This window comes from Chlorocebus sabaeus, chromosome 17 (genome assembly GCF_047675955.1).
Source record: "Chlorocebus sabaeus isolate Y175 chromosome 17, mChlSab1.0.hap1, whole genome shotgun sequence".
In the NCBI taxonomy this organism is placed as follows: Eukaryota; Metazoa; Chordata; class Mammalia; order Primates; family Cercopithecidae; genus Chlorocebus; species Chlorocebus sabaeus.
Window position 1 is genome coordinate 69,701,641 of NC_132920.1, and position 12,115 is coordinate 69,713,755.

The following is a 12,115-nucleotide window of genomic DNA, read 5'->3' on the forward strand; positions in this document are numbered from 1 at the left end:
GTGAAAGTGAAATTAAGGATTAAAAAACCCCAGAATTTGAGACTAGCACATCTGCCCTACAAGAAATAGGAAGGAAATTCCTTTAGGCTGAATGAAAGGAAACTAGACAGTAACTCAAATTCAAACAATGAAATAAAAAGCACTGGAAATAATTACATAGATTAAATATAAAAGCCAGAATAAATGTGCTTTGTTTGTCTCTTTTATTTTCTTATCAGATTTAAAATACAGTTGTATGAATACATACATATATAAAGCAATATTAGAAATCTTCATTGATGGGAATATAAAATATAAAGATGTGATTTGTTTGTATGACAATAGTACAAAGCAAGAAAAAGCTAACAGCTATATAGAAGCAAAGTGAAAAATAAAGCTAAAATATCCACGTTATATTTAGCATAGTCTTCAGTTGGGACTAGGAAATCAGTATTAGGAACTAATTTGCAAGAATTTAATATGATAAAACTTCTTTGGAAAATATTCATTTACTTATTACTAGTGTTCTTTAAAATTCTCTGTACCTCTCTCTACTAACAAAGTCAAGTCATACCATTTTATTTCCTTGATAAATCTCTACTGTTTGTCAGACTGCAGTGAATTCTGAGATTTTCTTCTGTTGAATATCTTGTTGAATAAGGAAATGTCACAACTTAATACTGTAATCTCTTCACTCATTTTTATATACTCCAAGCTTTAACAACACTGTACCAGAAGATTTTTTTAAAAGGAAAGAGAAAAGTGCTTAAGTTACACATTTACTGAGAAAAATATGACTGAGATATTGCGTTACATAGAACTTTATACCTAGATTTTCTTTTCTTGCAATCTTTAGTGTCCTCACAAAAGTTCTTTGTTTTCCTCCCACAGTAAGGTATTTCCCAAAGGCCTTCCTGAGGAATACTCAGTAACTGCCATGTTTCGAGTAAGAAGAAACGCCAAAAAGGAACGGTGGTTTCTGTGGCAGGTTTTAAACCAGCAGAATATTCCACAGGTAAAGTACCATTAGAGTTGTGCTTATTAGTTTTCCTTGTGTGATTAAGCCAGGTGAATTCTTTGAACTGTGTGCACAAATTTGCGAGTAGATCTGATGTCCAAATGTTCTCCCTTTAGAGGGATCATCAACAAGAAAATGCAAGTATTCTCGTAGTTAGGATGGTCTTGCTGAGATCCGTAATATGAGAGTATAGTGGATAACAGAGTGTTAGTTTTTGTTTTTATTTTACTTCTAGGTCCATATTTTGTTTAAAGATGCAAAACTGCCTTCTCTTTACAACTGCTTCATTAACTAATTCCTTCTAACTAACACATTCTTCACCTTCTGTCATCTCTAATGTTATATATTATTTTTAAAGCAGTTCATTGTTTCATTGGACAATTCTTGGTGAATAAAGAGTTGAAACTTAAATATTTATCCCGTCAATAAAAATTTTATGGAACACATGCTATATGCTAGGTAGTGACAAGAAAAGAGATCTGAAAAACAGAATTTGTATTATCAGGGAGCATAAGGAGTAAGGAGATGACATCTAGGAGAACAACATAATACAGCATAATTATAATACAGCGGAACAAGTGCAGTGGTAGAGTTAAGCTTGGTGTTGGGTGTGGTCAGTGGGAGCACAGAAAGGACAGCTCACCAGAATTGGGGAATGGAGAGAGCAGGAATCTAGGAGAGCATGTAGAAGAGATGGCATTTGGGCTGAAAAGAGGGAATGCTGGCACTCCAGGGGTGGGAGAGGAACTTCAAAATTACTTACTGGCACCATACATTAGTTTTTACTTCTATACATATCCATTGAAATGTTTTAAATCTTCACTGATCTTTTAATCTGTTAATACAGCTACAATTTTATGATGAGTAGATCAACCAAGAGTATGTCCTCTATAAAATGTGTTTTCTCTGTACCTTGCAAAGTGTCAATAGTGAAAGAATTGATCTTAGTTTCCCTGCTTAGGGAAATGATCGTATTCTTAGTCTTCTTAAATTGGTAACCTTAAATTCCTGTGTTACTAATACAGAGCAATAATTTATATATACTTATAAAATTTTATCTATAATATACATAAATTATGTATATATAAACATAAATGGTTTATATAAACACACACACACATGCACACACACACTCTTAGATGTTCTCTTAGGAAGGAGCATATTACATTCACCAGAATGCCCCATTTGTAAACCATTTTGTAGTGGTATTTGCTGTTCTTTTATTTTAACAAACCAGGTGGACACAAGTGTCATCTAAAATATTTTACTAAGTGCCTCAGTTATACTAATATGCATCTTGAGATTTTCTTTGTGTGCTTTAAAAATTTTGAACATTGATTTTTAAAACATTTAAAGATACTTTACATTTTTGCAGATTTCTATAGTAGTTGATGGTGGAAAGAAGGTGGTGGAATTTATGTTTCAAGCCACAGAGGGAGATGTGTTGAACTACATTTTTAGAAATCGAGAACTCCGTCCTTTGTTTGATCGTCAGTGGCACAAACTTGGCATCAGTATACAATCCCGGGTCATTTCACTCTATATGGATTGTAATTTAATTGCAAGGAGACAGACTGATGAAAAGGACACTGTGGATTTCCATGGACGGACAGTTATTGCTACACGAGTTGCAGATGGCAAGCCTGTGGATGTAAGTTGTGATGTTGGTTGTGAAAGAGAACTAACACTTCTAAGTAAAAAAAAAAAAAAAAACTTATTAAAAACATCCTCCTCTTATTACTGTGTAATAGATACCCTTCTCATCAATTTTATTAATTTAATTAATTTGCCATCAGATGTGTGAAGAACAGCTATGTTATTTCCAACTATATTTTCACATATATTATTTTCACTCCATTTTATACCCATTTTCTCCAGCCTGGGAATTTAAAATAATTAGGTCATGCCTTAAAAAATTAGATTATTAAAAGTAAAAATTGAAAATATGATACAAAATATAATATTGGTCTTAGCTCATATGTTTTAAATAGAAAGGACTGGAAAAAGCCGAAGTTTAAATTAAATGGTTCCAGATTACCTGCTATTTTCATTCAAGAACAATAGACCATTCATCCTTAAAATAGCAATTACTTTGTATTGCAGACTATTTTTTATAAGCTTATAATGGTTTTTCAGGGTTCTATTGTATGGAAAAGCTCACTAAATATATTAGTAGGTCATTTGAAAGAGAAAAATTGCCTAGTAAAACCCTTTTGGATAGAAAGTTCCTTTAAATATTACATTTGAAGTTAACATGATATAGATTTATTACTGATTTTCTAGAGAACAAGGTCTATAATCTTAAAAAGTTAGATATATTTAAATTTGATGGCTGCACGTTTTCTTAGTTTATTATGTATAAACAGTTTATAGTTTATTTCTTAGAGGTTTTGCAAGAATGGAATCCAGTCTTGGACCTCAGCCTAAGAAGATGGAGTGTTTTATGTCCTGTGTCTCATTAACTTCTCACCCAAGGATAGAATTGATCCTGGGCTGGGCACGGTGGCTCAAGCCAGTAATCCCAGCACTTTGGGAGGCTGTGGTGGGTGGATGACGAGGTCAGGAGATTGAGACCAACCTGGCTAACACGGTGAAACCCCGTCTCTACTAAAAATACAAAAAATTAGCAGAGTGTGGTGGCGGGAGCCTGTAGTCCAGCTACTTGGGAGACTGAGGCAGGATAATCGCTTAAATCCAGGAGGGGAAGGTTACAGTGAGCCGAGATTGCACCACTGCACTCCAGCCTGAGCGACAGAGCAAGACTCTGTCTCAAAAAAAAAAAAAAAACAAAAAAACGGAATTGATCCCACAATTTGAGGCTAAAGAATATCAGGTGAATCCTTATAAAAAGGATATAGGTGAAAACCATGGTGTTACATTGGTTTCATAATTTAATGTGGATTCTTGGTTCATTTGAGGATAAACCTGAAGGCATGTCACAATGATGCAGTTATTTTTGGAGACAGTTACTGTTTGAGTTAAACAAACAAAATATGTAGTTTTATAAAATATTCCTGGTTCTACTGAAACTTTGAGTGGATTAATTTTTCGTCATTTCTGTACAAGCTCTGTGATTCATAAGATCTGTTATGGTGTGAAAATGTGTTTATTTGGGCTGTGTGTTATTGAAAAAAAATTCTCATGATTGAGTTTTATTTCACATATCCCACCTGTGTGTTTTTGTGAGAAAGTGACAAAACTGATATGAAGATTTTTTTTTTTCAAATCAACTCAGCATTTTGACAAGCATCAGTACAGATTTAACCTTACGCATTCTCCTTCTACAACACTCTATCAGTGAAGCATTCTGAAGTAATGAATGAATAAACAAAGCATAAACTATTCTGACTGTGGCTTCAATGTCATGGAACTCAATTAGGTTGTAATCCTTTGAAAATTGATCATCTATCTTTAGTTAAGTAAAACAATTCATATGCAGGACCTGGTACAATGGATGGTACATAATAGGATTTCAATATTTATTGACTATTTTGATAACAATGGTAATAAATAAGTTTTAGTTAAGAACAATACTAATTAATTGGAGTTCTCATTCTTCATTCTACATAATTCATATGTTACTGCCGGTATTTCATTATACTATGTAAGACAGTGTATTTAAATTTTATAAATAAAAGTTAACCTTAATAACCTTTCAAAAAGTTATAGAACATAAATCACTACATTTCATTTAGTCTCATGATTTTGCATTGTCTGCAAATCTTAGGCTGCTCATGAATCTGTAAGATGTCTGTTGTTCTTAACGCATTCTATGAACTGAATTGATTTTGTTCATCTGAGGTGTAGAGTAAAAGTTGTAGCTTTTCCCCCCCACTTTTTGCTTTTAAAGTTGGAGTAGAGATTCACCACAATCACAAATGCCTGCTTTCTATTATTATAGGTTAATTATTATAAGATTAGAGTTGGATCTTTCTATATAAAGTACCTATTGACCTCAAAGTAATGCATTATTTGATACAACATTTCAGTGCTTAAAGAATTCAAACAACCTATTTAAGAATTTATTATATTGATATTGTATCAATAATCAGTACTATTTACTTTTTCTAAGGTGGTGATTTGATCTTGCATTTAAAGGCATGATTATACTTTCCTTGAACTACATTTAATTTCATGTCCAAATGCCAAAAAAAGAGAAATCTGCTAAGCAAATAGATGGAATAAATTATTTTTGTAAAAAGGTTGTTAGCCTTGCTCAGATTATACCAATAAAATATAAAAATCAATAGGTTTCAGGCAGAATTCATGAAATATAGATAAATTTTTTTTCCTTGTTGGTAAGTGAACACCTATTTCAGTGCCTCAAATAGGAGTCTGGAAGTACAAATAAAGCCCTTCTCATCATGTGTTCATATCTTTGATTTTACCTTTTCTCCAATTTTTTTATTTTGAAATGGCCTCATTTTGTGGGCATTCTTTATTGTAGTGTAAAACAATAGCTTTTTAAAAATAAGTTCTTCTATGTTATTGTTTGAAACAGCTAGCCAAGGTTTGCAATTGCTTTCATTACCTGATTTCCTTTATCTATAGATCCATCTCTATATCCAACTCTATGTCTCTCAAGTAGTCCATAAAACAGTGAATCCTACATTTAACAAAAACATTAAAATATCTACCAGTAATTTATTTATATTAGCTTCCTTTTTATTTCCTATTAAATTACTATAGTTCTTAACTGCCTGAATGTGATTCTCAAAAAACTAAAGATGTTTCTTATTATTAATTTTTTAATAGATTGAACTTCACCAACTTAAAATCTACTGCAGTGCAAACCTCATAGCTCAAGAAACATGTTGTGAAATATCAGATACTAAGGTAAGTTAATTTTCTTTGCATATGAAGAATGAAGAACGCTGATTATCTTTTAGTGGCATAGTTTGTAGAGTCCAAATGTAGGGTAGCACTGAGTGTATTCTGCCGAAACCAGGTGAGTAATTTATTCCAAGAAAGAAAGCCTTCATGGTGCTTTCTCATGGTTACTTTCAACAGTTTTAATACCAGCACTTCACCCTTAATTTTGAGGATAATATATCCTCACTTTGAACTCATTATAACTTAAAAAGAATTTATGCCTTTCTTCCTAAACTACGTTCTGACATCTGCACCATTTCCAGTTACGGAAGTTTTAAATCTGTGATCATACTTGGTTCTCACTTATTTTCCTTTTCTATCCTGTCACCCATCCTGGCTAGGTTTCCTTTGACAGACTTTTCATCCTCATCTTCCATTTTCCTGTTCCTGCCAAAGCGCACCTTTACCTCATGTCTGGGACATCAATCATTGTTGGATCAACTGCCTTCCCCATGTCCTTCCCCTTTACCTTGTAGCAAAATCAGAAAAGTCTGAGTCACTGCTTTGTATATTCATTCACTCTCTTCCAGCAAACACTTTATTCAGAAACACTGATCTTCTAAACACGGTGCTAAGGAACAGGGCTAACAAACATGATTAAGGCACATTCCCTGCCCTCTCTTTGTGTCTTTCTCTTAAGTGACTCCTGTTGGAAACAAAATATAAATGCAGTTCCTCAGCCTCTCATTCTAAATATTCCTAACCTAACTGTACAACTGTTACTTTCTTATATCAATCTTTCATTATAAGAAAAACACTAAATTCAATACTTTCTTTATCTCTCAGTATAATATAGCCATGTGTGCTATCTTATATTACTAGGTATAATTATGTTTGTTTTTAAATTGATTTAAGTACAATTCAGACTCAGTAAGGGAAGTTTTACCTTGATACACTTTTTTATTCCTAATGCTTCATTTGGAGAAAGTAGACAATCATTGTTTGATTTATTGACTTATCAACTACTAAAAGAGATAAATGGGACAGAAGGATATTCAAAGAGGGCTAGTTCTAAAAAAAGTATAGAAAAAACATATGAAAAGTGAAATTAAAAGGTAAAAATACCTTTTGTTTGGATCTTAGATTTCGTAAAAGTTCTATACTTGCCATAGAAAATTATATGAAAATTTTTTCAATAATTTGTGATTCAAAAATATTTTTAACTTTTGTAGCTCACTTTGGTGAGTGAAATAAGAATGTAGCCAAGTGACTTAAAGCGTAGTTAAGTCTTTCAAATATTATATGTTTTGCTTTTGTAACTTGGCTTTATAAAGCATATCTCCAATCCAGTTCATGTATCTCATTCCAAGTAAAATGCAAGCCAGCCAAATATCTTTCTATAAATATCCGAAAAGATAATTTAGAATGCCAATCTACAGACTTGAAATACCTAGACTTCCTGGAGCTACACATTTAAATCTTAAAGATGTTCATTCTCCAAAAATTTTGTTGTTAATTATGCTTTTTTGATGTAAGAGTTTTTAAAATAATAACTTTCTCTGATTGAAAAGTCATATAATGATATTTTGATATATCTAAATATTGTATAATTGACCAGTAATCACTGCCCTTTATCACTGTATTAATATAATAGAAACTTTCCACCTGATTTATGAGGAAATTGTTTAAGAAGTATAGGTGATGAATTGGGTGGAATGGTTGGTAATTCAAAGCGGTGACATGATCTCACACATTATGAACAAAAGATTTTTAAATCATATTTTGAAAATATTGAGAGTTAGTTTTAAAGAATAGAAAATAAGGTAGGAATTTATCTCTAACTATGGAAAAAATAAGAAAAGACTGTATTTTTTGCTGACAATTATTTGGAGGAGATATCACCATTCATTTAATGACTAACAAAAAATAGAAACATACTACCTTTTATGAATATGAATGTACAGTTGAAAAGATAAATAATTATGTAAAAGCCATTTAAATGCATGTGCTCTACTTCTGATGCCAACTGTATTTATTTTCTTTCTTGTTGCCAAATGTTTTGAACTCAGAAATTTTTAATGTAGTTGCTTAAATATCTAATTTTGTCCTGAAATTTCAACTCACACATGTTTTCTAACATTTCAAAGGCAACATTTTTAAAAGATCACCTATAAACATGCTTCTTCGTATCTATTAGATTTTCAGTTTCTAAAGCAGTTAAGTTTCATGACTCTAGACGTAAAAAGAATGAAGAACAATTATTAAGAGAAGGATGAAATCAGTAACATTTGTTGAAAATAAATGAGAAATGTGGTTAAAGTTTTAAGGGCTAAAACTGAATGTGTGTCAAATCAAAACCAGAGGTTTTACGAGGAGAAGAGTCCTTACTTGTATGTTTGGTGTTGCCTCTGGGCACTTTTTGTGGAGTGTGGACAGGTTTATGGTGAAGCCTGAGACATACTTTTAAAGTTATTTAAATCCTCAGTTTAATATAGTGACTTGGTTATCCAGAACAAAATTGTGAATTCATAAGTGGGTCTTGGTTATCTGACTGGGAAGCCATGAAGTAAGAATTGGCTGAAAAATCATATCAAATCAAATGAGATGAATGAACTGTTTTGGTAATAACCTTGTTCCACTCAAATATAAAATAGTTTTTAGACTTTCAGATTTGGAAACTTGTTATGATAAATAACTAATCGTTAAACCTGGAGAGAGTAGATTTGAAAGAACTAGTGGTGGATACAGTAAATAGTTGCAGTATTTCTGGGTGCTGGTTTTGTTACAGTTTTTATTGTAATTATCAAAGAATTCAACTACTACCAAGTTTTTTTTTAATTTCTTATTTCCAATTTTTTATTTTAAATTCAGGGGTACATTTGCAGGATGTGCAGTTTTGTTAGTTAAACGTGTGCCATGATGGTTTGCTGCACAGATCATCAAAATGAATTTTTGTTACAAAAGTTATCTATGTTTACTGGAAAATATAGCCAAATCCATAAAAGAAAATAGATATCAATCATGATTTCAACCACAGTAGATAACCACAGACAATATTTTAGTTTTGTATCCTGAAAATACTTTACCATGCATTTACAATTTGTGGCATACAAAGTAATGTATTAACTCTCTCCTAGTGCTTTCTCTTCGTGAAATTGCAAATTCAGAGTGGAAAACTATGGTGAGGAGTCTGGTACATGATGCTGAGAAAAAACAATGTGTTTATCCTCTTCAGATTCTCCATTTGGATTAGTTTTTTGAAAGAAAAAAAAAAAGTTCATTGCTTTGTAACCAAATTGCACTTCATGTGGTCCAGCATGCTCTGAACCCACTGCATAAGTATAAAATGCACTACTTGTCTGTTGCAGTGGAGACCTTTTTAATATCTTTAAAGAACAGTAGACTAGAGTAAAGTGTACTTTGATTTAATAAATATTGTCTAAGAGTGTAAAAAGAATTTATTTTCTACTCTATATGTTTTAAAAGTCATCTTGTTGAAGGAAACCATAATTTATAAGTTCAAATTACATACTTCAACTTTAATTTTTGTTCCCAAAAGATGTATTCACATTAAACATTTCATATTATTTCATGAAATTCAATTCATATTGTTTGTACAAATTATTTTATTGCTAAAATATAATTATTATAAATGTATGAAATTTCTATACTTATCAAAAAGTTTCCTAATGTAACTTTGTAATTCTTTACCAAGACCATTATTTTAAATAATTTTCTCGTGTGTTGTCAATATAAGAAAACACATGGGCTCAGGCAGAAAGTGCAAAAGTGTCATAAACATTCTCACACTGGTGTCAACTTTTGGTTAGTAAGAAAGCGGTTCTTGCAGGTACCCTCAGCAACCCCTAGTTTAGTGGGAGCCAGTGTTTGGAACATCAGGATGTTTGGAATTGGCCCCATTTCCTAAAGCCTCTTTTTGGATTTTAGTGCCCAGAGCAGGATGGCTTTGGAAATATTGCATCATCATCGGTAACTGCTCATGCCAGTAAAATGTCTTCATATCTGCCAGCAAAGCAGGAACTGAAAGACCAGTGCCAGTGCATTCCAAACAAGGTATGCTAGTTTTAATCTGTGCACACTGAAAGCCACTCCAGACTATGAGCCCAGCTCCTTGAATGTGGCCTGTCTTCACAGAATATGTCTTGCCCTTCAGTGTTTGTTGAAGTAAATACCTCAGTCGCTGGGGTGGGTTAAGAAAAAGGCATTGAAAATAGGATTTCCTGGATTGTTACCTGGATCCTTTCGAGCCCATCTGAACTTCCTTCCAGGGTGTGAACTAGAATGAATAGAAAGGTGAAGGGAGGAACTACCTGTACAACGGGCAAGTACTGAGTGCTTAGCATGTGCCAGGAATAGGCTGAAGTTCTGGGAATTCACAGTTGAAGAAAATACAGTGCCTGCTCTTCAAAAACATACACAAAAATACTCCACATTGTATTTCTTCTTCTTTGTAGACTGTATTTTTCCAGCATCCCTAAATTTTCAACCGGCTGTCTCCATCCACCATAAGTTATTAGGGGAATATACAGAGGGGATCTGTTATTATTTGAATAATTTGTTTCATCTGCACCAATATGATTCCCTGGTCAAGAAGGCTGGACCATAAACGTTTATGAACTTCCTCTATGGATGTTAATGGCAGTCATAAAGCCCGTGCTAAAAGGCTGAGTGGTGTCTTGGTGGCTTTTTCCAGTGCCCATACCTGAGGAAAGGAGAACTTGTCCCAGTTTCTAGAGCAGAGTGTGCCCTAGCTCTGGCTGAGCCAGGATGGGGATGGGGTGAAAGTTTAAGGGAAACTTTCATTTTTTCTAGTGGTCCATATTGCATAGTAAGCTCCACGAAAAAGGCAAGGTTCAGGGGACCATAGAGAAACAGCTTGTGTTCCAGCTCCTGGAAGGCCTAGAGGAGATGATGCTAAATGGTGTTTGGAAGAGTGAGGAATAGTGAATGGAATTCCACTGGCATGCCCTTTTTCTCTTGTTCACACGGCTCACTATTCCTCACTCTAAGCATCAGCTCAGAGGAGAACAAAGCGTTATCTTGCTATTGCCAGCTTCATATTTATAAACCATTTGGCTTTAGATCAATGTGACAGAATGGTTGCTAACACAGATATGCATTTTTGCTCAGGGAGAAGCAGGATTACCAGGAGCTCCGGGTTCATCTGGGCAGAAAGGGGATAAAGGAGAGCCGGTAAGAAAAGGACAAATATTGATGGGAAAAATGGGGGTTTTGTTAAAAAATGACTTAAAAATGTGTTCATCTCATTTTTCTATATTCCATACCAATATATGTTTCTATAAAAGGCTATCAAATATATCAAATACTATATTAAAATGCTGATTACTGAAATAAGAAAGACTATCAGCATTCTAGTCTGCTTTTGAATTCATATTGGTAGACTGGTGTGAGCTTTGGAAAGATCTGGAACTGCAAGTCTTTGTACCTATAAGGTCTAAGAGCAAAACTGTGAAGCAGGAAAGTCTATTTTCTAGCTGTGCCCTAGCCTTCTTTAACATTCCCTTCCCCAAATCCCTGTTGAACTCTTGCTTCTCTTGTCTTCTGATATATCCCCACTGGAGATTTTTCTGTAGCTCCCTACCTTTTTTTAAACAGCCAACTTTTGTTGAATCCTTTCTGCGTATGCAGTATGTTGCTTAGTGTTGTAGAGCACATAAAGAAGAATAGGAAATATTCCATGTTCTCGGTGATTTTACATCTAGAAAGAGATCGTGGAAAATTACAAGGCCATATGTGTTAGGTGCTGTAGGAGAGTTGCAAGTGTCCTGGAGAAACGATCTGGGGAGCTGGGGAGGATTTAATGGAGGAATGGCCAGTGGACTGGACCTCTAAGTGTATAATTCTAGGCAATATCCCATGCTTGGAGATTTTTCTTTTCCTTCTCCCACCACTCAAAACTTAACTAAAGTTTCCCACTCTTTTGAGTACATCTTTTGTCAGCTAATCAGGTAAATGAATGTGCACTGTTAGAAGTTCATTCTCTTTTTGTTATCTCTCCAAGGTAAAATAGATTTTAATTCCTTTCATGCCTTAACTTGGGAAGTCCATGATTCTAAATTATTTGTATAATCTAGTTGCCTGCCCCCCGACTTCAAAAAGACAGGAGACAGAAGTCTGAGAAATGACTGATCCCCCAAAGCTTCAACAAAGCTAAAGTCATTTGATTCCTGAAGGAATGTATTCGCATTGTACCTTGCATGGGAACTTCTGACAACTCAGCAGATGTTTGAAAAAGATTTTTGAGAAGGGACAGGCCATTTATTA

General features: G+C 33.7%; 1 protein-coding gene across 1 annotated transcript in view; it reads left to right on the forward strand.

Moving 5' to 3' along the window:
* Positions 1 to 12,115, forward strand: part of COL19A1 (collagen type XIX alpha 1 chain) — a 334,506-nt gene that overhangs the window by 57,540 nt on the left and 264,851 nt on the right. Inside the window, exons 5-9 of the mRNA XM_008013598.3 lie at positions 871 to 994; positions 2,373 to 2,648; positions 5,753 to 5,833; positions 9,758 to 9,883; positions 10,961 to 11,023. Of these exons, the coding sequence (XP_008011789.3) occupies positions 871 to 994; positions 2,373 to 2,648; positions 5,753 to 5,833; positions 9,758 to 9,883; positions 10,961 to 11,023 (670 nt within the window). The remainder of the gene's footprint in view (positions 1 to 870; positions 995 to 2,372; positions 2,649 to 5,752; positions 5,834 to 9,757; positions 9,884 to 10,960; positions 11,024 to 12,115) is intronic.